Source organism: Ictidomys tridecemlineatus, chromosome 7 (genome assembly GCF_052094955.1).
Source record: "Ictidomys tridecemlineatus isolate mIctTri1 chromosome 7, mIctTri1.hap1, whole genome shotgun sequence".
NCBI lineage: Eukaryota > Metazoa > Chordata > Mammalia > Rodentia > Sciuridae > Ictidomys > Ictidomys tridecemlineatus.
This window is the reverse complement of record NC_135483.1, coordinates 167,555,594-167,583,367: the sequence shown is the minus strand read 5'-3', so window position 1 is coordinate 167,583,367 and position 27,774 is coordinate 167,555,594. Positions and strand designations below refer to the sequence as shown.

The following is a 27,774-nucleotide window of genomic DNA, read 5'->3' as shown; positions in this document are numbered from 1 at the left end:
AAAATAGTTTATATAACTAAAAATGCTCTTCAGGAGTTCCATAAACTTATAAAACCTGGATTCAAATGGAGTCACATATAAGCACTCAAGATTTACTATAGCATTTACTCTTCTTAGATACACATTAAAACCTACAACTTGGGGCTGGGGTTATGGCTCAGTGGTAGAGCACTTGCTTTGCATGCATGAGGAACTGGGTTCAATTGTCAGCGCCACATAAAAAATAAATAAATAAAGATATTGTGTCCATCTACAACAACAACAACGAAAAATCTACAACTCAATTCTGTTGTATAAAATTAAGCACTCAAGCTTAAACATAATCCAATATGAATTGAGAAATTTTAACAAAAATAAAAGATAAATATGCAAACTAAGAAACTATTATTTCAAAGGCACACTTAGTTATTTGAACCACTTCACACAAAAACATTTGTAGCATTTTAGCAATAATACTAAAATAATACAAACCTAGGATGATGAATAACATCATTATGAATTGTATAGTTAGATTCAGTCTAAAAGTTCATGTTGTAAACCTGCAGTGACACTGTCCATACTATTAATGGGAAATTTACCTTGTTTGGGGTTAAGACAAAAATTAAAAAAAAAAAAAAACTACAGCTAATTATTAGAAGACCTATAAAACCCCAAATTAAAAACTTCCTAGAACACAAAATCTTTGTGTGTGTGTGTGTGTGTCTGTGTGTGTGTGAGACAGAGAGAGAGAAAAATAAATATTGGGCATTGAACCCATTGGGCACTCTACCACTGAGCTATACCTCCATCCCTTTTTGTTTTTTTTATTTGAGATGGGATCTTGCTAAGTTGCCCAGGCTGGCCTCCAACTTGCAATTTTCCTGCCCTTAGCCTCCCAAATCACTGGGATTACAGGCATGTGCCACCATGTCTGCCAAAAACAATATCTTTATGACCTTGGGTAAAAAGGTAAAAAGTTTTCATAAAAGCACAAATCCATAGAAGAGAAATAATGACAGACCAGATTTAATAAAAATGAAGACCTCTTCTTATTTGAAAGACACCATTAAGAATATGAAATAGGGCTGGGGTTGTGGCTCAGTGACAGTACTTGCCTAGCATGAGTGAGGCACTGGGTTCAATTCTCAGTACCACATACAAATAAATAAAATAAAGGTCCATCAACAACTACTAAAAAAAAAGAATATGAAATAACAAATCACCAAATGGAAGAAAATATTTGCAACTCACATAATTGATAAAGGATTCAAAATATAAAAGAACTCTACCCAAAAGAGGGGAGGACATTAAAAAGGTGGGGAGAGGAACAAAACATTTGAATTGACACTTTACTAAAGAAGATATAGAGGATGAACAAGCACATGAAAAGATGCTCAACATCATTATTCATTAGGGAAAGGGAAATCAAAACCACATGGAAAATCACTGCACACTTATTCAAATAGCTAAAAAAAAAAAAATGTTTAAATGACAGTACCAAGCACTGAAAGGATGCAACTGAAAATCACATCACTACTACTAGGACACCAAATTTTATAGTCACTTTGGAAAACAATTTGGCAGGTTCTTAAGTTGAACATTAACTCACAATGCAACTCAGCAATCCTACTACTTATTTACTTAAATGAAATAAAATCTATGTTTACTTATAAACACTGAAAATGGAAAATAATCCAAATGTCCTTCAACCAGGAAAGGGACAAACTGCAGTATAGCCATACAAAAGAACACTACTCAGTAATAAAAAGGAACAAATACCTAAACATGCAACAATTGAACAAAGCTTCCAAATGTGTCTGGCTAAAACACCAGACTGAAAAGGATACCTAAAGTTAAAACTTTAGGGATAAAAGAACAGATATGGGGTTACCAAAAGCTAGGGAAAGGACTGACAGTTTTGGGATGATAGATTATGGGATCTTGGTTATAGTAGTAGTTACACACTGTATGTGTTTGCCAAAACTCAGACATATACAATATAATAGGCAAATTTTACTTTATATAAGTTATACATTAATAAAAAAAAGTACTTGATGACTCAAAGATATTGTAAAAAAAAGACTATTGATGTAAATTATTAAGATATTTATATTGCTTTTTGTTCTTTAAAAAACATAGTTAATTTATTCAATCACATAACAAAAGTTTATTTATTAAACCCTATGAGCCAGGTACTTGCTTCTAAATTATCATTTCATTACTAAAATGTTGACTCATGGGGTGTCCTATCCTTTCCAAGTCTGCAACCAGTTTCAAAATGCATTCTTTACTTATAAAGGGGCACAAGAAGATTCCTATACTTAATAAGCAATCTGGTCTAACCAAGTTGTATGTAGAACAACAACAAAAAAGCTTGTGTTTACATTTAACCACTATAGAAAGCTTTCCTTTATAAGTGCCATTATGGAAGCTATCCCGAAAGATGACCATCCAAAATCAAATTTAGCTAAAAGTATCTTTTTTAAAACATGTAAATATATGATTATGGAGGCATAACTGAATAGTTATTCTGTGAAATTACTTCATTGGCAAGCAAAATACCACGATGATATGTCTGAACATGCATTTTATAAGAGATAAAACCTGTTTACTAACCAGCATCACATTAACTGCTCAAATGTATTTTGTAGCTATTGGGATTTTACCTGGTGCCCCATCAAAACAGATTTTAGGTTGCAATTTTAAAACACTAAAATATCAGTCAACTTAAACCTGACATCTTTTAAAAGTCCATTGCCCTATGAATTCCCATGGCTGCTAAAACAAGAAACAGATTGCTATAAAAGACATACAGAGGTTTTCAATTTGTTACATAAAATATTTCCAATGAAAGACATCTGGAATTATTGTCACAGGCTTCTTGTTAACTGCGCCACTTGTAACTGCCTGGTGTTCTCATTTCTTGTGCTCTTGTTTGAGAAAATTTCAGGCAAGATGTGAGACTTAGTGTAACAAAGTTTAGTAGAAGGGAAAAGAGAAGAGGGCAAGAGGCCTTCTCAAGGGAGAGAGTGGGGTTCTCTCAGAGAGGAAAGTGATAATGACATGCCCCCTTTGTTTTTAATTCTCCCATTTTCCTGAGTCCTGGAATCTCTGGTCTACATAAAGGTTAGAAAAGTACCCACCCTCCTCCTTCAGGGTATCTTAGGTTCTTAGTTGCAGGGAGGAGGAGTCTTAAATTCCTCAAACCTGAGAGATTAGTCAGGCCCTGAGAGTTTACAGGTTGTTTGAGGAGGAATGTAACTTAATCCTATTGTTTAAGGGCTGGAATGGTATTAAAAGGCATGTAGGTGGAAGCCAGTACAGTATACCCTAACTTCATGTTCCTAGGCTCAAGCCTCTCTCTATCTCACTTACTTATTTGTTTATTTTGGTGCTAAAGATTGAACCCAGGGGCACTTTACTACTGAGCCACATCCCCAGCACTTTTTGTTTTTTGAGACAGGGTCTCACTAAATTGCTTATTAGGGCCTCACTAAATTGCTGAGGCTGGCCTCTAATTTATAATCCTCCTACCTCAGCCTCCTGAGTTGCTAAGATTACAGGTATACGCTAGTGTGCCTAGCCTCATAACAATATTTCTAACAACAACCTCTCAAAACTGTATAGAAGGTAACACCACACTAAATTCATAAATCTTTAATAGAATGAAATTTAAGCTATTAAAAATGTGTACTTTTGCTACCCTATAAGAAAAACATATGACACTTTATCATGATTTTCTCAAGAAATTCTAATTCTTGGTTACATGACACTTTCTATTAGAATTCATCTTTTTTTTTTTTTTATGGTGAGGGGGGCACTGGGGATTGAACCCAGGGGTGCTTTACCACTGAGCTAAGTCCCCAGGCTTTTTTTTTTTTTGAAGACAGGATCTTACTAAGTTACTGAAGTTGGCCTTAAACTTGCAATCCTCCTTCCTTAGCCCCCTGAGTCACTGGGATTACAGGTCTTTGTATTTTTTTTTTTTTTAATATAAGTAGTACAAACAAACAATAACAAAACCATGAAGCTGGAGATCCAAGTAAGAGAATAGCCAAATGACTGGATCTACCTGCAAAGAAATAAGCTAATACTCACCTGTAGGGGGATTAGAAGAAACAACAGGGGGAGTTGGAGAAGTGAAGCCATCAGCAAGGGTCTGGGCACCCCCAGCAGCAGCCTCTGGGGCAATGGAGGAGGGAACAGTAGCAGGAACAAGAGGGGCAGGAGCAGATGCAGAAGTAGCAGGAAGGGGAGGAGTGCCAGAGGAGCCAGCAGGGGCTGAGGGGAAAGAGGAGTAAGAGGCAGCATTAATGAGGCAGTCACTTTAAGCGGGATTAGAAAAGGCATTAGAGTATCTAACGTTAGATATTCAGTGCTTTAACATTAACCAAAAGAATAGGGAGATGGAAAAAAAAAGAAGACTGAGGCTTATGTTAAAGGTTATTAGGTATGCAGAAAATAATTCAAGATGCTCAGGATAATGTACAAAAATTTTAATTCATTAAAAACAAACTTTCCTTTTTATTCAAAAACCACAATCTGGAAGAAAAGAGCTCCCCACACATTGTTAATTTTAGTATAAAATACCATAAATAGGAAAAAAAAACTAAAGAACAGTATTCCATTTGAATAATATAAATCAGAAAAAAAGACATATACACTCAAGGTAAAATTATGTTTAAAAAAAAAGAACTTAAACAAGTTTTTTTCATGATTTTTAAAAAATATTTATTTTTAGTTGTAGTTTAACACAATACCTTTATTTTATTTATTTATTTTTATATAGTGCTGAGGATGGAACCTAGGGCCCTGCACATGCTAGGCGAACGCTCTACCGCTGAGCCACAACCCTAACCCTTCATGATTTTTTTTATTTTATTATCTAAAGACTATAGAGGTTTAGCACAGAGATGAAATGCTTGCCTATCTGGTGCAAGGATCTGAATTTGAACCTGAGTTATGAAAAACAAAAACAAAACAAACCAGGTCTTATGTACTCGTTATAACTAAACTAAATATTTAATAATCTATCCTGATGTCTTTTGAGTCATGCTTTTAACTTTGTATATCCTCAGGTCAAATAAGCACATTTTTTCATTTCAGAGAAAAAAGGATAGCATTTCAGAGACTATTAAATTCCAATAATCCACTAAATTTTACAGTCAAAACTATTTTCCTATTTTGCCATCCTTTATCACCAGTATGATTCTCATGCCAAGTCCCCCCTGTGTCCAAAGATATACACTGTCATAAACTAGCTCGAATTAAACATTAACTCATACCAAAGTAGCACCTGAAGCATCAAAGTACCAACTGAGCCACAGCACCAAAGGGATAAAATCAAATAACAGAAAAGTGCACAAGGCTGGGGCTGGGGCTCAGAGGTAGAGCACTTATCTCACTTGTATGGGGCACTGGATTCAATCCTCAGCACCACATAAATAAAATAAAGGTATTATGTCCACCTACAACTAAAATAAAATATTTTTAAAAATAATAGAAAAATACAAAAAAAGCAAAAATTGTACAAATAATTTGGTTAAAAATAACAAATACATAAAGACTTGTCAAAATTCATGAAGTTCTAAGAGAAGAAAAAATCCTTATTAAGAAGAAAGTTTACTATAATTACATTAAAAATTGAAGTAAAATTCACAAAAGAAAAACAATGATACTGTTTTACCTGGAAACACACTGGGAGGAGATGGAGTAGGAACAGCAATAGGAACCCCCACACTCCCACTTCCACTGTTCTCCCGGCTGCTGCTCCGACTACTTGGGTGGCTTCCTCCACTACTCCCACTGCTGCTAAAGAAATAAAAGCCACCAAAATATGAGTATTTATATAGTAATATATCATTAGCATTTCCCAAAAATTGCTGAAATGAAAATAGCTATAAGAAAGACAATTCAAAAACCTTCCCCTTCAAGTATGAATTTCTTAATAAAGTTGAGGGAGAGCTGAGTTCAGTTAGCTTGTTTTGATAACTTTTAATAAGCTGTATTAAAGAAACTGAAAAAGAAGACAAAAATTTTCCATAAATGTTGGAGCTCAACAAATCAAAATAACAAATATTACCTTCTTATATTCCAGTTTAATGCCCATCTGAAGAAACTTCTTTTACAATAAAAACATTTTTCTGAACAAATTATCTTATTTCAATTTGTAACGATATCTTGATATACTATCCCATACTAGTGTTTTGTCGTGTGTAGTTTTTCATCTGTAAAGTTCCACCAAAAAACAACTTGAAATTTTCCGCATCTAGTCCATAATTTATTTTTTTTTCCAGTTCAACTGAACTATTATCTTTGTAGAGAAGTTTGCACTTTGAAATGTCTGTTCTTTTTCTACTTCCTGGCTGCTCAAAGTTACATCAGAACATGAGGAGAGAGAGGTGGAATCAGATGAGGTTTGGGAGAGTAGAGTGAGGAAAAGAACTTAGAACTTAGCACTTGGAAAATGAGAGAGATTTAACTGAAGTTATCTGAACAGAATATGGTACTATGACCATCACATTTTGTGCTGAGGCAGAGAAAATACCTGTAAGTTCGATTTCTTTGATTCACAGAAGCTGTCCTCACAGGGCTCTGCTGCGAGGGAGCCATATTACGGGTTGGGCTAGGTACGTAATCATTTGGTACCACTGGAGGACGCACTGGCTCCAGTGTGCGATAGGGGGAGTGCCGCCTACAAAAAGAAGAGCGTATGTATTGTGTGATTAAGCAAGTTTCGGCACAATAAATTCCAAGAGCTGCCAATAGTGAAGTACAATTTACAATCAGAAATAGGAAATGTGTTTTAACCCAGCTACCAATTTTAGTCTTTCCTAAAGTATCACTTCTCCAACATTAGGGTTTTGGTAAGTATGCACTATTATTTTTCAGTTTCCAACCTCATTTCCCTGTGCTAATCCAATTCTGTTCCTTTATTTTCAGAGATCCCAAGAGTTTTCCACCATTGAAGCCAATAATTCCTACTCTACTCTTTTCTTAGAAAAAGTGTGAATTATTTTAGTATCATGTCAAAGTATCCCGTTGCACTGCATGAAGCACCATCTTCCTCTCCCCTCTCTCCCTAAACCAAAAATGTTCAAAGACAGACACAAGAAATCCAGATTTTGGAATCACAAGCCCCACTCTGATGATCAATCCCAGTCCCAACAATTCACTTCCCTTTCTCTGTTAATCTCATCTGCCATTCTCACAGCCTTACTTTCTCCCTCAACTTTCACCTTAGTTTCTCTCCAACTTCTCCAAATTCAACATTTACAAGGGCAAGAAAAAAATTTTAATAGACCACCTAAATCCTTCTACATTATTTACTTTTAACTGTAAAACACAAACCAGACTGATATTAACATACATTTCCCTCTTTTTCAATATTTTCCCTTTTAGAGAAGAAGATGATAAGATTAAGAAAATAAAATAGGTAGTAAAATTCACAGTGCAACATTAGTGATTATTAAATTAATTCTCTATTTGAAGTTTTTGAATCTTCATGATAATAATAAATAACATCTTATAGATGAGATCTTGGTCTTTAAAAGAACAAACGTTGGAACATCAATATTTAAAAATTAAAAAGCTTTCTTCTCCTGAAATGATATTGTTCAAATGACATATATTTTTCAATAACTGACTTCCCAAAAGGTTCCCAGAGTTCCTCTAAGTATTGCTCCCCTGGACGACTCAAGTTATGGATCAATGATTTTGAATGAGATCATTTTGTAATAAATGACCTTGTGATTCTAATACCCTCAAAGTCTCCCTGCATAAATACACATATTAATAATTAAAAATAGATAAGGTGCTGGATAGGAGAGTAGCTCAAAGGGGAAAAAAGAATGTCAAGACTCTAGATTTAAAATACTTTAGAGCCAGGCATTGTGACTCATGCCTGTAATCCCAGCTTCTCCAGAGGTTGAGATGGGAGAATTTCCAGTTCAAGACCAGTCTCAGCAACTTGGCAAGACCCCGTCTCAAAATAAAATAAAAAGGGCTGGGAATGTAGTTTAGTTGGTTCAAGCCTCAGTACCAATAAATAAATAAATATATACATACATACACAACAAAATATGATGATAAAGACAAAGACTGTAAAAAAAAAAAAATTAGGCTGTGACCATCAACTGACCGAGAGATGCTCATCAACTCTGGTCTCTAAGATCTTGCAGAACTATTGCTAATATCCAAGGAAAATAAATACTGATACATGAATAAATCATCAAACTTTCAGAGCAAACTAAAATTTTATTTTACACAGGCTATCTTGCTAATAATCTTGATTTAAAACCTAATCATATCCATTAGATGTTTTATATAACAGAAATGTAAACATTCTCCAGAAAAATAAATAGTTCTTCCATATTATTCTACTCCTACCATGCACCAATACCCTACAACATCATCTTAATTCTACCCTGAAGTTTAAATGTTACTTGATCTACTAGATTGTTTCCTCTCTGTTGTTAGCATAAAACCATTCTACTCCTGGTTGATAATCATGTTTATTCTGTCTTCTCCTATTCTCATTCTGTTTCCAACAATATTCTCCTTTATATCCCAATTCATTATTGTCCCATCCTGATCCACAGTGGTTGGTTTTGTTTTGGGTTTATTTATTTTGTTTTGTGTCAGGGGAAGAGGGTTCCTGTATATGTGTATGTGTATGTGTATGTATATGTGTATGTGTGTGTGTGTGTGTGTGTGTGTGTGTGTGTGTGTGTATGTACATACACTGGGATTTTTGCTATTTACTTTTATTTATTTTTTTGGTGAGGGGGCCAAAAACAAGATTGCCAATTTAAAACTTTTAGTATATATCATAAAGCCAATGGTTGTCAAAGCATTTTGTCTTTGTATTATATATTTTTAAAAATCCAATTTGTGGTATAGTGACCCTGAAAAGGTAACAGAAAATAAATATTACCCCCTTTTACAGATGAAAAAACTGAATTGTTGAGAGACTGAATATAAAGGACCACAGGGCAAGCAGTAAGCCAGAACTTTAGCCAACTGTCTTCTGGGCTATATTTTATGCCCACCTGATCATAAATCTCAATCATGATAACTAACATTATGATGTTACAGAAGAAAAAAAATCAAGCTTTTCCATTAATTGACCATTTTGCCAAAAGTTAAATCCAGAGCCCAATTCTATAGCTCTAAATCAAAACTCAACAGTATCATAACAAGGTATATTGAATTTTATAATCTATACAGCCTTCTTGGGAAGGGTAATCCAATACAACTATAATACAAAAGGACTTCAAAATATTTCTAAAAAAACAAAAAGTATAATGATTAAGATGGCAATTTTCAGGAGCTGGGCTGTAGCTCAGTGGAAGAGTGCTTGCCAAGCATTTGAAGCCCTGGGTTTGATCCCCAGCACTATTTAAAAAAAAAAAAAAAAAAAAAGACTGCACCTTATAATAAACCATGAACTTGGGCTAGGATTATATCTCAATTTAAAATTCATTAGAAAAATAATTTCTAACCAAATATCTTTAATGTATAAAGATGTGCTTCCCAGAAAAAGGGAAAAATTACAAACCCAAGAAATAATCCTGGGGAAAAATCATTTTTGGAAATATTTTTTAAAAATCATTTTTAACACAACACTGCATGAAATTATTTTCTATTATACTTAGTTATATACTCACCCAAGTGTCCCTTTCCCTGACATAGGGGGACTGGGGGGTTTCTGAGTTGGAGGTGTTGTACGTGGCAGCCCACCCATCTTCATATTCTGGGTACTCACCTAAAAAATTTCGAGGAAAACTCAACTTAACTTGCATGCAGTGAAATAAAGTACTGGGGGGGGAAATAATGCTATGCTATTTAACAAAGGAAGGGAAGGTTTAAATACAGGAAAAAAATTAGAGGCCATGCATTTCATATGCAATTTCTAATCTACTATTATTCTACAGTTGTACTCAAAGGACTCTTCCTATCATGATTTTCAAATGATTATAAACTTGTATGCAAAGAATTTATTTGCCATTAGGCCATCACACCAACAGATCACTGGTTAGATTATATGATGTTACATTCAACTGAAGAAACTGCTATTAAATTTTTACTTTTAATAAAAAATAACAATCAGAAACAATAAAGTCTTTAAGTAATTCCTTATTTTTTAGTTAGCTTCCTTTAGACAGTAACTACATAAAACAAAACGTTTCCCAACTAAAAATACCCAACTATGCATATGATCCACTGTAATTAGAGGATATAAAATAAATTGTATGATATATAGAAAGAACAAGTTAGTTTTTTAAAGTTGCAGATCACCCTCACAACTCGAATTTCTTTAATGTTCTATTATGAGGAAATGACCTACCTGACAACTGCTAGAAATTAAGGCATATTCTCAAACATCTGAACCAGAAAGTTAGGACAGAGGTATTTCATTCAACTATGAGTAGCACAAAGGGCCACTGGCAATATCCTGCTTCCAATGGGAATTTGGCCACTCAGGCCCAAACTAAAGGTTAATTCAGGCATAAGAAGGTGTGATATAATCCTTTATCAGAGTTGGACCATGACTTTACTTACTATTCTATTCTCAATTGAACATAAAAGTATAGAAAACATGAATAATCTGGGAAAAACGAATGTCACCAAAGGAAAAAGAGAAATTTCTAGCAATCTGAATATCTTACAAAGAACTAACAGAAGTTATTCACAAATTCAATTCAAATGCAATCTCAAGTTGTTTGAGACTACCAATAGGTTAAGTTAATGCCCACAATGGGCACCTGGCCCTATTTTAATCCTCTAATATTATAAACTGCTGGCTTTAAAACACACTTCAAAAAAAACATTTTAACTTTCTAATAAAAATATATTTTGAGTATTCAAATTACTTTTGTAAAATGAAGCTGTAAGATATTATATCAATGAAGTCAGAATACATTTATAATTTCAATTTTAAAATGTAAGTTTTAAAAAAACAAATCATAATTGCATACTGATGTATCAAGGCTGTCAAAATCAACTCTGGCCTGGGTGATATTTTTTAATTCTAAAATACTACTTTGTTATCTGAGTAGGCAAGAAATAACATATCAAGAAACAAATTCTTCAAATGAATAGCCCAGTGAACAAGTTGTGTGTGATGTTAAAACAATCTTTAATGACAAATGATACCTTGAAATATCAATATTATTAAAGTGAAGCATTTATCTGTAATCCTTTTGTTGCCGCTTTTAAACCATAAATACAAAACAAACCAATTATCAAGTAAGAATAAAAATTAACTTATCCTTGCTCTCCTCCTCATTAAAAATCAGAGGGCATACTAATTATATCTTACAATGAAAATGCTAGAAGGTTTTTTTTTTAATCAATCCACATTTGAGGAAAATTTTAAGAATAATCTCACAAATAACCAATATAGCTTTTAAAACTGTAGATCTTCATTCAATGATACCACAAGATTTTAAAGTGTAGTAACCAAAGTCCTTTAAGCTCAACCTTAAACAACATAAAACCCAAAGTTATAAGTGATGAGGGAGAAGTGAACCAAGCACTAAACTATAAATCAATTTGCTAGAAACAGGAAGGAAAAGGAGCAAGAATAGAAAAGGAGTAAAAAAAAAAAAAAAAAAAAAAGAATTTTATTCTATACATGGGATAGCAAAAATACTTGAAAATAACTTTCCAATATGATTTGTTTTAGGATTTGGTATATGAGTGTTTTTGTTTAAAATTGCAGTATCTTTAGAACCTGCTCCAAAAATAGATTCAAATTAACAATCCATAAATTAAAGTCTTGTGGACATCTAAACAAACAAAACTCAATATATTTTATAATCCATAGAATCCTCAAATGATTGTACTTGTTTGGTTAATGAGTTAGATGAGTAACTTAAATCACTTAAGAAATCAAAAAGATGCTGAGTAAAATCCAATCTAATTTTATACTTCACTGATACTGTATTATTTTTCAAACAAGCTGAAAGAGTTTGCAATGTTTTCCAAAGACCATTTTCTTTGTGAAAAATATTTCTGTACTAATTTAAACAATAATTACACCACATGGAATATAAATACTGCCACCTACATTAAAGAAATAGGACAGAAATAAATGCCAAAAGAAGCCAGGCACGGTGGCACATGCCAGTAATCCCAGTGGCTTGGGAGGCTGAGGCAGGAGGATCGAAAGTTCAAGGCCAACCTCAGCAACTTAGCAAGGCCCTAAGCAACCCAGGGAGACCCTGTCTCTAAATAAAATACAAAAAAAAGGGCTGGGAATGTGGCTCAGTGTTTAAGTACCATTGAGTTCAATCCCCTGTACTGTAAATGAATAAATAAATGATAGATAGATAGATAGATAGATAGATAGATAGATAGATAGATAGATAGATAGATAGATAGATGCCAAACAAAACAATTTCTGTGTAAAAGGAGAACGTGTTATAATTAAGCAAAACACTTGACTACATTGTGTGTTGATAGAGGTGAACTTCAACATTTGTATGTGTATGTACATAGGCTTACACCAACAACTCTGAACAAAGACAAAGCAAGACTAGAGCTGCTTCATAATGGTAATTAGTCTTGAAATATTTTTTTAATATTTTTTAAAATGCCAAGTGTGGTGATGCAAACCTGTAAACCCATCTACTTGGGAGGCTGAGGTGGTAGAATTACCTGAGCCAAGGAGTTTGAGTCTAGCCTGGACAATATAGCAAGACCCCAGAAGGGCATCCAGGATGGGGAGATATAGCAGAATTATCATCTGGCACATAAATGTCTAGTTAATGGTCCTGAATCAGGAACAGTAGTGTTCATTATACTTTTCAAAGTTTTATTTGTGAATTGGAATGAATCTTTATACTGGCTGACAACAATAATTGTATTATGTATTCCAAATATTGTATTATTTATTGCAAAAAAGCAAAAAATCCCTGTGAGATAAGTGAAGAAAGTATCAGGCACAAGGAGAAACAGCAGGAAAAGTTTCTTCTTCTTTCCCCCCATCCCTTTACTGGAGAGACACCTTCAAAACTGAAGAAATATTTCATTTAGGTCATGAAGATTAATGTTTGGCCATTCCTCAATACCTTCCTCTAGGCCTATGATAAAGGAATGCAAATGATACTGAAGGTATGAGTTCCCCTATTACCAAAAATCAGGTCTCATAAGGTTTGGAGATCTCTACACATCAGGTCAATTATTATACCTTAATATTTCTACAGTACTCCCAGCTTTCCTGCTATATTCTTCTGGTGCTTGATTCAATACCTCCTGAATGTTGATATATCATGGTTTTGTACCACATAACAATGTTTCACTCAATAACTGACTGCCCTCAGTTGATGTAAGTATACTCCATGATGTTCACTCAATGACAAAATTAACTAATGGCATATATATATATCCCTATTATTAAGTAATGTATGGCCATATAATTTTGATTTAAAATGGCAGGGTTTTCTAGCATTCTCTGAACTTCAGAGGATTACTTCTAAAGCATTATTTCTAACGCTGGTCAGCCAATTATCTCTACTTCACAGAAGTCATCACCTCCTACTGACAGATGATCTACTGCAACAGATCAGAAGTAGATGTATTCTAAAATAATATGTGATATATCCCTCATTTTCTCAATCACCTACCAGACTATTATGTATAAGAATACAGGCCTATAAATAAAGGAGAGAGTCTGGGGAATACAATGGTCTATAAAAGTAATAAATATTACTAGTATATTTAAAACAAAACGAAATGTTTACAAATTCTATAGAAATCAAACAAAAAAAGAAATACCAATATTCGAAGAAATTGTTAGAAAGTTTCAGAGAGAAATAACTGAGCTACACTATTAAATTAAAAAAGAAAAGGAATAGAGGAGAGCAAGGGGATTGATAGAGGGGGAGGAGGGAAGGGCATGGGGAAGTACTAGGGAACAAATCTGCCAAATTGTGTATATATACTATATACTGCAATGAATCACATATATATGTGAGAAAATGCACTAATTAAAATAACAGTAACAAGAGAAGGGAGATCAGTTAAGTAGAGCAAGCAAATCCAGGAAGGAAGGAGGAAAGGGTAAGGGAAGGTACTGAGGAATAACAACAATCAATTAGGTGCATATATGAACATGGCATTATGATCCCACTATTATGTATAATTTTAATGCACCACTTAAAAAAATAAAAGTGCACTTAGCATGCCAAGGCCTTGGGTTCAATCTCATCACCACAAAGAAAAAATCTGATTTAAAAATACAAAGAGAAGAAGCTGGGGTTATGGCTCAGTGGTAGAGTACTCATCTAGCATGCACGAGGCACTGGGTTCGATCCTTAGCACCACATAAATATAAAATAAAGATATTATGTCCACCTTAAAAAACTAAAAAACACAAAAATTTTCGGGCTGGGATGTAGCTCAGTTGCAAAGCATCTGCCTGGCATTCGCAAAGCCTAGTTCAAAAAAAAAAAACTTTTTTTAAATACAAAGAGGAATATGTGTAGGTTATGTCTGTATATGGAATAGAGGATGGGATAAAACTTGTCAAGTACCTCTGAACCTTCATTCTCTGTCCAGCATTATTCTCCACTATATTCCCATTCAGTGCATAATTCTTTGGATTCCTAGAGTAGAGCTTTTTGGTGCAAAGAGCAAAAGATGTTACTATCTAAATGTGATGTTAAGGGATGTCATCTAAGTATAATTCCTTGTTAGACCTTTCTAGGAGCCCCTCATTTGGACCTGTCTCCTACATGAGAACAGACCCTGAACTCAGGAAGGTTAAGAAGGAATCACAGTGGGAAACAAGTATGGCATAGCAAGTTAGACAACTGATCTAAATCTTACAGGTAAAGGATCTATTTCTGTGTTTTCTTCAGTTAATATTTCTGTGTACCTCTATCACTTTGGAAGTTAACACATTAATAACCAAAATTTAAAGCCAGCCTTTAGAGGAAAAGGATGAAGACAGTCACATACCCTGCTTTTGGGTCTTCCCATTTATAAGGAAATCAGAATCTCCCCACAATTCCACATACCTAACTCACCTAACCTGAGGTTCAAAGTCAACGCCCATCAATAACACAAGGTATACATCTGCCTGGGCTCCTCTAGTCAGCCTTATCTACCATAACCAGGTGAAATTTCTGTGACCATAGTTAACACTAGTTAATGACTCAGAATTCAGTCATCTTGTCTAATGGTTACCACTGACTATGCTGAAGACATGGAAACAACAGGATGTCAGATAGAAAAAATACTTGAAAAGATATTATAAAATTTGGTTTAATAAATAACTAAGAGGGGGCTGGGGTTGTGGCTCAGTGGTACAGTGCTTGCCTAGCATGTTCAAGGCCCTGGATTTGATCCTCAGCACCACATAAAAATAAACAAAATAAAACTATTAAAAAATAAAAAAATAACTAAGAGAAACATATACTAAGTTTGGTGAAAATCATTTTTTTTTAAATATTTGTTGATTGACCTTTATTTATTTATTTAATTTATTTATATGTGGTGCTGAGACTCGAACCCAGTGCCTCACACATTCCAGGCAAGTGTGCTACTGCTGAGCCATAACCCTAGCCCAATGAAAATCATTTTATTAACATTTTATTTGGGGGCTCGGGCTACAGCTCAGTGACAGGGCACTTGCCTAGCATATGTGAGGCACTAATTTAAATACTTAGCACCACATAAAAATAAACAAATAAAGACATGCTGTCCATCTGCAACTACAAAAAAATTTTTAAACATTTTATTTGACAGATTCCTGAATATAGTTGAATTATTTTAACATTAATCCTCCAAAATAATAAAACGTTACTGAAACAAATCACAACAGGAATATATCTCTAATTAAATTACTTTTTTTCCCCTAGTGCTGGGAATCAAACCTAGGACTTCACACATGCTAGCCAAGTCCTCTATCACTCAATAATACGCCCAGTCCCGATCTCAAATTTTTAATTTGTAATTTGTTAAATATTACCATGAGTTTTGCTGTTTCATATACAATCAATATTCACCTTTAAAAACTCTTAAAGTGAACTTATATCAAAATACTTATTTTATACAGTTATTTGAAAAAAGACATTTTTGTAAGATACATGATACTGCAACTTAAACACATAACACTGAATATTTTGTGTTTCTCAGTTTCTTTATATTAATTAATAATCATAAATGACAAATTGTCCAAAAGGTATACAGTGAAGCACACCATTTATAGAATAAAAAGGCTATTACACAGGGGGAGGTTTAAATACAACACATATGTTGGCCCTCCAATCCATAACAAATTTTTACACTTAAAAAATCCAGCTAATTTTATTTCCTAATAACATTTTATGATAGAGTAGCTTACATTTCAGTTTCACAAAATATAATAATGTTACAAAATAACCATTCATTCAACAATACTTACTAAGCACCTGATGTCTGTCAGGCACTATTCTAGACACAAAGGATAAAGCAGTGAAGGAAACAGACAAAATATCTAACCTCAAGTAACATGAAGACATATACAAAGCTGCATGACAAAAATAAAATAAACAGATTTTTTTTTTTTTTTTGGTTTTAAAAGGCCAGGCACCAAATATCTTTTTGCTCCCCATATGTAATATTCTACATAAGAACAAAGAATGGAAATCCAGCCCTGGAATCTCTTACCTTAAATCTAAGCAACCACTTAATGCATAAATGGAGCAAATAAAAGAGGTAAGGAAAAAAAGCATTGAAAGGTTAGTTCGAACTTCAGGATGTGAAGAGAAAGGAAAAAAAAACAGAAAAACAAGTTAAGCATTCAGCATTAACAAAATAATGTTTCAGTAGATCATAGAAAGAGTGGTTAAAGCAGAATGTGTCATGAACAAGAGTTTCTTTGATGAAATTATTTAAAACATTATTTTCATCAAAAACTTAATTTCATTAAAGATTTATTCAAATTAGTGATCCTTGAACACTAAAATACAATGAAGGGACTACAAAGTCCTAAAAAAATAACATTTTACTTTGAAGAGTAAACAAAAAATCACTGGAAGGAAATCACCTTTTAATTATATAAATAGACAAGCACAAATGTAAATTTGTTGCATTACAAGTGTCTTTTGGCATTAGATTCTGGCAGTATCCTAAAACAGTCTATTAGAAGTTGTTAGCATTGAATAAGTTTTCCCAAGTTAGAATAAATTTCAGTTATTAATTAACCATTCAATTGTATATCCTATTTCAAAATGTTCTAATTAGGAATTAAGATGCATGTAGGTATCAATTATAAAAATAAGTATCAAATTCCAGATAATAATGTTTTCAAAACTCTGAAGGAAAATATTTTAAAACTAAATTTGTACCTAAATTTACATAAAATTTATATTTAACTGACTTATGTCCATAAAAGTATAGATGTATTTTTTAAATATGTTTATATATATTTGGGGCTGGGGTTGTGGCTCAGCGGTAGAGCACTCGTCTAGCACGTGCAAGACCCTGGGGTTTGATTCTCAGCACCACATAAAAATAAAATAAAATAAAGGTATTGACAACTACAACTAAAAACTATATATTAAAATATATATACTTATATGTTTATATTACCAACTGCATGAACAATAGAGTTTCACTATAGGCATATATCCATATATACTCAAAGTCATATTTGATAAGTCATTGTCTTTTTTTAATGTTTATTTTTTAGTTGTAGGTGGACATAATACCTTTATTTTTATTTTTAATGTAGTGCTGAGGATTGAACCCAGTGCTTCACATGTGCTAGGCGAGCACTCTACCACTAAGCCACAACCCTAGCCCAATCCATTATCTTTTAAATCCCTGATTAAATATAAATTTTAGTGCTTAGCTGAGGCTCTAAATGTTTTAAGTACAAATACCAATTTAAAAGAAATCCACATGCTATTGTGTTGTGGCTGGTGTTTTTTGGTTTTCTTTCATTCGTGTGTGTGTGTGTGTGTGTGTGTGTGTGTGTGTGTGTGTGAGAGAGATTTTGCAGTACTGGGGATCAAATCCAGGGCCTTACACAGGCAAAGTGTATGTTCTACCACTGAGCTACATTCCCAGTCCTCCTCAGTTTTGACCATGGCACTTGATGTACATCCAAGGTACTTTAATACATCTTGAAAGATAGGCAAAATATGCAATGGCTACATACTCAAAAGCAGTGGAAAAATTAATTCACGTATTACTTTTATCTACACTATTCTCACCCAAAACACTCAGATAAAATTATACTAGGAAAAAAAAAACAAAGCACATGTCATTAATGGGTTGTTTCCAAAAACTAATGCCAAAAATCTGCTGATAAATTTTTGGGATAAAATAAATACTTTAATAGCATCTTTAATTATTTTTAATCTGTAATATTAAATCATTAAAAGATTAGTAAAGATTATACCATACTGTTCCATCTGAATGAAATATTACCATAATTGATTAAGCAAATTCAATTTATTCAAAGATGACCATTCAAAACTTGAGAATATAGCACTAAGAGAAAAAGCAAGAAGGATAAAATAGTTATAGTAGTAAGGAATCCTTACGACCACAACTGGGTCAAGAGTTGGTCCTCTCTAAAGGAAAGATAAACTTTTAATTTCCTAAAGACTTGGTTGACAAAAAAACTATACTTACCTTTACCCCATGCCCAATGTCATCCAGAATTGTATAATCAATAGGTTTTCTAATATAACGAACTGGTCGCTCAAGATTGGCTGGAGCAATAATCTTATGTGTCCTTGAAGTGTTTTTATTGGTAGTCAAAATGCCAATTTCTCTTCTTGCAACTTTCTCTTTATGAATATCAACTGTCTGTAAGATATAATATTAAAAAAATAGACAACACAAAAATGTATGCTCTGATATCAAAAACCAAAATACAAATACCCAAAGATTTAACACTGCTGTTTTTATTCACTTGTTACATTTTCTCCTTTATGGATTTTCTCCAATTTTAGGCTACTGCAAAAGTTAACAAACCACAGTCCACAAGCCAAATCTGGCTTACCACCTAATTTTATAGCCCACAAGCTAAGAGTAGTGTTTACATATTTTAATGACTTTAAAAAAAGAGAAGAAAATGTCCTGATGTGAAAATTATACGAAATTCAAATTACAGTTTCTGTAATTTTTTTAAATTTTTTTTTCAGTTTCTGATAGACCTTCATTTATTTATATGAGGTGGAGAGAATCAAACCCAGTGCCTCCCATATGCCAGACAAGTGCACTACTGCTGAGCCACAGTCCCAGCCCCAGTTTCTGTAATTTTATTAGAATACAGACATACTGCCTACTTGCTGACTTTTCTGTGGCTACTTCTATACTACAATAAGAAGATAAGTAATCACAACAAAGAACTATGGCAAACAAAATCTCAAAATATGTTATTAGCTGGCCTCTTTACAGAAAAGTTTGCCAACCCTGAATTAGAGCATGCCATGTTTCACTCTCCATTAAGATTTAGTCTTATAAAATGATGAGAGCCCAAATGATTTATCACTTATGTTTTTAAATAACTTATTAGCAAAATTTGTATTAATGCTTAAATATATTTTCATTTAAAAAGAGAGAGAGCTAAAATATAAATACACACTAAAAAGTCAATTTAATAGTAAAACTTAAGTTTGCCTATATTTTATCATGACATAAGGCTTACCAAACATTTCATTAATTTATCTGTACTTATTAAATTACAGAACAACATTTAGTACAAATGACAATGTATTTTACTTTACAGTATTCTATTTGCTAACAAAGGGTAAATTTCTCAGGTAATTAATTTATTAAAGCATCACTTTTTTAACTGCTAGTTGCAAGTTAGTGGTACATAAGCAGCAATTACTTTAAATGAAATGCAACAGAAACATCACACTGCAAGTACACACAGTAAGGTTAAGTACCGTTTCTTTAAACATGTTTGTTATATAAACAAATATATACGCGAAATATGTACTGAATACCACATAAAATGCATTTTTCTCCTGCAGGTTGCAATTAGAGTCTGCAAAAGACTTGACTAAAACTGGTCACATCTCTTTACCACCATTTCTGGCTCAAGCAGCAATTAATGGTTACTTTTTTCCCCCAAAGTTCTCCACAGTCCTACTTCAAGAAGTAACAATGAAAACAATGATAAGCATTCTGACATTATTAAATATCACTTAAAGAAAAGTGCATACTAATCATTTATCCTTCTAAACTGTCTAAGGTATGAAGCTTGAAACACATTGAAAGACTTCCATTTCTCTACAACCAAGAGATCTTACAAGAAACAGACTGTTCCAGAAGCAATAAGTCTCTGAACTCTTTCTATGCAAGACCCTGAGTTTGATTCTCAGCATAAAAATAAAAATAAATAAATAAATAGGTAAGCTACAAGATTTGCTTTCCTTGTCATCTTCTTGAGGGAACTAGCACAGTACAGAAAAACTTGCATTAGTGACATTAATATTGACTTAATTTTAAACTTCAGAGATTGAATAAAGATTGAAGATGAATAAAGTTTAATAAGTCATCCTGAATGATTAAAATATGGGCTAGGAAAATAATTTCATTGCTTACTAGCAAATGTGCTTCAAGATAAAAACAATGTATAACACTTTTTTACATAATTGGTCTTGTCAGATCAATAAGAGAAAATTCATCAGAGAAGTTAATACTCTTGTAGATATTGATTTTGCTCTCCCTAGTTTTTAGAACACACTTAACTTATTCAGATATGAAAACATAAGAATGCAAACCTGACAAATTACAGTAGAATTTAAACCTTAGAGCAAATTAAACTTCAGTTGACATTTTGTAACCAATTATTCTTTGCTGTGGGAAAACTTTCCTGAACAATGTAGAATGTAAACCATCCAGGTAGATACCTGTAAGCATGCCTTCTACCTCCAGATATAAAAACCAAAAATGTTTGACATTGTAAAATGTCCACTTAAGGGCAAAACTGCTCTAGTTAATAATCAAAACTGTAGAAAGAAATTATTCATTTGCTTATTCCTTCCATTATTAACTCTCCAATAGCAATTGTTTTCAAACTTTTCACAAGAGCTGACTCACCATTAATGCTTCCAAAGCCCTGGGTTCAATACCCAATACCACATACACATGAAAATCAAATCCTCTAATGATTGCCTAAGAATAAATATTTGGAGTCAACTTTTTTTAAATGTCCACAATAATAAAGGTAGCGTATAAATATCTGGCTAAGAAAACCAAAAAGTATTAATTTGGCTGGTTTGTTTTGGTTGTTACAGTCCTAGGTCTTAAACACAGGGCCTAGCACATGCTAGGCAAGCACTCTACTACTCTGCTAGATTCTCAGCCCTATTAATGTTGTTCTTACCATTCACTACCACACCAGTTTGAACCATGGATAGAATCAAATATGCCTTTAGAAAATGTATGTGGTTTTATTTGGACTTTGAATAAAAACTTTGAGAGCACTAAATCTATTTCATAAATAAGTAGAGAATTTAGCCCAGAAAATTCTGAGGTTTTCAGCAATCACCTATCTCAATGTTATAAAAGCTTTTTCCTTATAGAAAATATAAGCATATTCAAATTAAAATAATACAATGGACATCACCACCCCATACTTATTGCAGCTTCAACATTCATTCAACTCACAGTCAAATATCAATCAGTCTTAAAAAATATTTAGTGGGGCTGGGGTTGTGGCTCAATGGTAGAGCACTTGCCTAGCATGTGTGAGGCACTAGGTTTAATTCTCAGCACTGCATATAAATAAATAAAATAAAGGTTCATAAACAACTAAAAATATATTTTTTAAAAAAACATTTACTGAAGTTCTTATATTTTTAAATATTTATTTTTTAAATAAAAAATATGGCTACTGTTTTCCTAAATCAAATAACACAGTCTCTATTACCTTTTCCTTCATGATATTTTTGACATTATAATACTAAAGCATATTAAGTTAAATTTTTAGAAGTACAGGTTCAATAGTGATATTTAGTAAGAATTCTAATAGTAAAAAAAATAATAATTCAAATTTATCCTGGGTTTCTAAGGTTATAAATTATAAGATAATAAACTTACACTTATTTAGAAAAGGCCTCAAGAATAACACTCACCTGTGGCAAGTAAAATACATGTTTACCTAGCAAACAAATATGATCTAAACTAATGCAAGTCTACTCATTGTTAATAATATTATTGTTTGCTGCAGAGTATATTAACAAAAAAACATACCAATGAATATCACTGCAATGTGCAGGACTTAAACATCTATTCTTCAATGGTTCCTTATTAGAAAGTCTTCCCATCCTTCTTACTGCTATTGCCAAGCTGATCTCACATGCTGCAGGCTGCCGCCAAGACATTTCAGCCACACAGTGCCAAACCAGGATCTTATAGGATATCTCAATTTCCTTGAGGAAACCAGTAATACTGACTTCCAGAGCTCCTTTGCAAGCCTAAGCCCCACTCCCAAATCTCCCTCATGAACCCAAGCACATGCTCAGGCCACAGCAGATGACAGAAAGATACTTGTGTAAATATTTTGTTTTAGGTTTCTCCATGCATTGCTGTTTCCCATTACCACATATATTGAGAGTTGACTGTACTGGATAGCACTACCTCAGTTTGCTGCCCATCAGTGTGGGAAAAAATCTGCAATCAAACAATTACAGTTGATTAACTAAGTTGGGTGTTTTTTAATATGTCTCATTAATTAAGCTAATGTTTGAACTAAGCATTATTTAAATTACACATGTGCTCCAAATTATGCATCTTTCATAATATTAAATCATTACTAACAGTAATTTTTATTTATTTATTTTATAGTAATATACAAACTATGCATAGGATATTAATTAGGAAATATATAAATTCTACTATCTATATGTAATCACATATTAATAATCTTAAGTGGTATTTAAGAATTTTTAACAAAAAAAATATATATATAGCTACATATAGAGAGCTTTAAATAAAAAGTTATCCTACATGTTGAGTTATTGAAGATTTCTACCTTCCACTGCCTTTTAGTACCTAACCCTTGATAAGCATTACTTCCATAGTTTTAAATTATTTTACAATTATTCTTTTGTATCTCCTTTACTTACTACCTACTAATTAATACAGTGCCTGGCCTAATAATTCCTATTTAGCTCTCTTTCTCTCTCTCTCCTTTTTTTTTTTTTTTTCAATGTTGGTACATTCTCTGCCCCTTGACCACTCTCTTGATCTTTTATTTTAAGCCATGATGAACTGAACACAGACAGTGCTACTTTTACTAAGCAAGAGAAAGATGGGCCTTGCTCCTAAGAATTTTAGTTCATAAATTTATAAGAATTTCAGTTTAAATAATGTTCTAGAAGTTTTTTTTTTTAAATTACCAAAATGGACACAAAATCACGCACAAAGTAAACAAGATTCATCCTTATACTTTATACTACACTGACTCAAGGGTATGTCAGTATGTGCTTATATATGCAAGTATTCAGTAAAATTATATGTTTACTCCGACATTTACACATTACTGAAAGAATTTGTTTTGTGGTACTGAGGACTAAACCTAGCATGTTCTATCATTTAGCTATATGTCCAGCCCTTTTTAGTTTTTATTTTGAGAAGGGTTGCAATAAATTGCCCAACCTGGCCTTGAATTGGCTATCCTCGTCCCTCCACCTCCAGAGTGAACAGGATCACAGACCTGCACTGCTACAACCTGGCTCATACTTGAAAAATATTTAATGTTAACTCCTACAGTCAGTTTGAAGTTTAAAACGTTCAGTTATTTTTTAAAATAACAAATTTCCAAAGAATTAATTAATAGCAACAAAGCTAGAGGCATAATTTTTAAAAAATCAAAATTCATCATCCCTAAAGTACCTAAAACAACCCATGTCAAGAACCTATCCTTAAAAAAAATAAAAAATAAAATAAAATGAACCTATCCTAACACTACCTTGATGAGTCTGGTGTAAATTTGTGTACTACTTAATACTCTATTGTTCTTTTAGAATAGTAAAAAAGTATCTGATACTTTACATTCCTAATATATTATCTCTATTTTTTTAAGTATTTGACATTCAGAAAGCATGGATTACTTATTATTTATTTTTGTTGATGTGTTTTTTTTTCCTGACATGTAGTTTGTACAGTCATTGGAATTCTCATCGCCAAATTCCAACTCAGAATAATTTGGAAAACAGCTCAGTTTTATCAGAGTAATAGTAATTTTAGGCGGTCAGAGTAATAATAGTTGTATCAGAGTAATAGCAACAATGAGATCAGTGGACATAAAAAAGAGCCAACAAAACATAAAGAGAAGCAAATACAAACCAACCTCATCTGTGAGAATATCAGAAGAATAAAGAAGTCAAGATGAAAGACAGTTCAGATATCATCTAGTCTTACAATCTTATGCAAGAGAAAACTGAAGTTCAATTATCTTCAGAAAAGCCAGAGTAAAATTTAGATTCCCCTGACCCACCCTGCTTCAATCTTAGTATTCATTTCCACTACAATGGAGAAAAGGGCAAACGCATTAGGAAGTGGAAAAGTGATTAAGGTTAAACCTCAGGAAAAAAATAAATAAAAGAAGTACTCATGGAAAAAACCTCTATACCCCAGGTATCTATAATGTATTCTTGTCCTGAAACATTCTACCAGATAACCTTTATAATTCCTGAAGCCTGCTGCCATTCCAATAAATAAGTGATCTCCAACTTGACTGACCCTCCATTACTACTATTTAACTCAACATTCTCTACAAATACAGAACCTAGTATTTTTGTCAAAGTTGCACAACTTTGATCTCAAGAATCCTAACTTCCTCTAAAAATATAATATTTTAATAACAGACAATAATGACAAACTTAAGAATCCAACTTTTTTAAAAAAAGTATTTTAAGAACAGAAACTTGGGCTGGGGATGTGGCTCAAGCGGTAGCACGCTTGCCTGGCATGCATGCGGCCCGGGTTCGATCCTCAGCATCACATACAAAGATGTTGTGTTCACCAAAAATTGAAAAAAAATATTAAAAAATTCTCTCTCTTCTCTCTTAAAAAAAAAAAACTATTCCCACAGACTGTTTTTATTTTTTTTTAATTTTTTTTTTAAAGATAGAGTGAGGGGGGGGGAGAGAGAGAGGGAGAGAGAATTTTTTTTTTAATATTTATTTTTTAATTCTCGGCAGACACAACATCTTTGTTTGTATGTGGTGCTGGGGATCGAACCCGGGCCGCACGCATGCCAGGTGAGCGCGCTACCGCTTGAGCCACATCCCCAGCCCAACACAGACTGTTTTTATATGGCCCAAAAGGCAAGAATCATTTTGTCATCAGAAAAGTATTTATCTCTAGGATAGAATCCTAAGTAATTTCCATAGAAGAGGAGACAAGTGGGGTCTTTAACATATGTGATGAAGAATTTCAGGCAATATGGAGATTCCCAAGAGAACCTGGAATGGAACCACCATTAGACCCAGCTATCCCACTCCTCGGTTTATACCCAAAGGACTTAAAGTGATACGGCTACATCAACGTTTATAGCAGCTCAACTCACAATAACTAAACCTATGGAACCAACCTAGATGCCTTTCAACAAATGAATGGATAAAGAATGTGGTATATATGCACAATGGAATATTACTTAGCCTTAAAGAAGAATGAAGTTATGGCATTTGCCAGTAAATGAATGGAGCTAGAGAATATCGTGCTAAGCGAAGTAAGTCAATCTCAAAAACCAAAGGCCAAATGTTTTCTCTAATATGTGGTGCTAACTCATAATGGGTGGGGGTGGGGAACCTAGGGAAGAATAGAGGTATTTTGGATTAGACAGAAGGGAATAAAGGGAGAGAAGGGGGCATGGGGATGGGAAGGATAGTAGAATGAATCAGACATTATTACCCTATGTGCATATTTGATTATATGACCAGTGTGATTCTACATCATGTACAAATAGAATGAGAAGTTATACTCCATTTATGTATGATGTGTCAAAATACATTCTACTGTCATATATAACTAATTAGAACAATTTTTAAAATTTTTAAGAAAGAATTTCAGCATATGTCAGTAGTGGCACAGAAATTTATTTAGGAAAGCAATGAATACACATTCAAGAGAGAATGCAGGCCAAGAGCAATCCCTTGGTATAGAATGTTAATACTGATAGAGAAACAGTAGCTAGGGGCTGGATTAGAGATGGAACCAGGACAAAGTAATTCAATTTTACCCTAGTTTTTCTAGAGCTTACACATTGCTCTCATGTTACTTTTTGCAGGAAAGAGTGTCGGTTAAGGGAACCAGCCAATGGAGCAGGTTGGGTTGCTCAGGAGTTGCTTGTTTTGTATTCCAAAGGTTTATTTATGCATTCTGCATTTCAACAGTTAATGGGCACTTCTTTTTGAGACTCGGTATATCTTTCCTTTTCTGTATTCCCAAATTCTTATCTGTGTTCTAACATTTATAAGTAGTTGTTTAAAAACATACTTGCAAGGACTGGTGGCTTATGCCTGTCATTCCGACTACTCAGAAGGCTGAGGAAGGAGAATCACAAGTTTAAGGCTAGCCTGGGAAACCTAGCAAGATCCCCTCTCAAAATTAAATTAAAAAGGGCTGGACAGGGGATGGGGATTTAAGCTCAATTGGTAGAGTGCATGCCTCACATGCACAAAACCGTGGGTTCAATCCCCAACAACCCCACCCTCACACACACACACACACACACACACACACACACTCTACTGTCATGTATATCTGAAAAGAACAAATTTAAAGGAAAAAAAGGTAGGGCTGGAGATAGGTAGTTCAGTTGTATAGCAATTGCCTACCAAAAGCAAAGCCCTGGATTTAATCCCAGTACTCTATGCCCTACCCTACCTCACCCCCCACCCCACCCCCTCAAAACAAACAAACAAAAAAACTCTATAAAGAATAAGACTGAGATCATATCTAACTGACAAAACCTAAAATTCCACCTGCCCCTTTACAGAAAAAGTCTGCCAACCCCAATTTTAGTATTTACTGAGTATCTGCCTTTTTTTTTTTTTTTGGTACCAGGGATTGAACTCAGGGCACTTGACCACTGAGCCACATCCCCAGCCCTATTTTATATTTTATTTAGAATCAGGGTCTCACTGAGTTGCTTAGCAGCCTCTCAGTTGCTGAGGCTGGCTTTGAACTCACAATCCTCGACTCAGCTTCCCAAGATGCTGGGATTACAGGCTTGAGCCACGATGCCCAGCTGGAGTATCTGTTTTCTAAAGAGAAAATATTTTCTTTTATACTCTAAGAAAATAATTTGGGGGCCAAAGGTATGCTCAATGGTTGAATATGTGCATTATGTGTAAGAATCTGGGTTAAATCCCCAGCACCAAGAAAAAATCATCAACATCATCCAATCTGTAGAGCATCAAATTTCATATTCAACTGACTTTGTGTGCATGTGAGAAAGAGAGGGAAAGAGAGACAGGGGACTGAACCCAGAGGCAATCTACCATTTAACCATAACCTCAGTCCTTTTGTTAATTTTGGGAGAGGGTCTTGCTCAATTACCAAGGATGGCCTTAAGCTTATGATCATCCTGCTTCAGGCACTAGAGTCTCTGGAATTACAGGGCTGCACCACTGCATCTGACTCAAATGACTTTTTTTTTAAATATTTATTTTTTAGGTGTAGATGGACACAAGACAATGCCTTTTTTATTTTTATGTGGTGCTGAGGATCGAATCCGGGTCCCACCCATGCTAGGCGAGCGCTCTACCGCTGAGCCACAATCCCAGCCCTCAAATGACTTTTTAAGCAAAGAATTCTACCTGTGCA

General features: G+C 33.7%; 1 protein-coding gene across 39 annotated transcripts in view; it reads right to left on the bottom strand.

Annotated features, from left to right (window-relative positions):
• Window positions 1-27,774, bottom strand: part of Abi2 (abl interactor 2) — a 196,664-nt gene that overhangs the window by 60,951 nt on the left and 107,939 nt on the right. For 6 of the 39 annotated variants that reach the window (XM_078017881.1, XM_040294768.2, XM_040294753.2 and 3 more), the window contains 6 exons: window positions 18,613-18,789; window positions 16,639-16,656; window positions 9,648-9,745; window positions 6,527-6,673; window positions 5,666-5,790; window positions 4,078-4,260 (listed from right to left, as the gene is read on the bottom strand). In XM_078017881.1, coding sequence (XP_077874007.1) covers window positions 4,078-4,260; window positions 5,666-5,790; window positions 6,527-6,673; window positions 9,648-9,745; window positions 16,639-16,656; window positions 18,613-18,789 — 748 coding nt within the window. The remainder of the gene's footprint in view (window positions 1-4,077; window positions 4,261-5,665; window positions 5,791-6,526; window positions 6,674-9,647; window positions 9,746-16,638; window positions 16,657-18,612; window positions 18,790-27,774) is intronic. The other 33 variants (XM_040294771.2, XM_040294773.2, XM_040294752.2 and 30 more) reach the window with 14 other exon arrangements.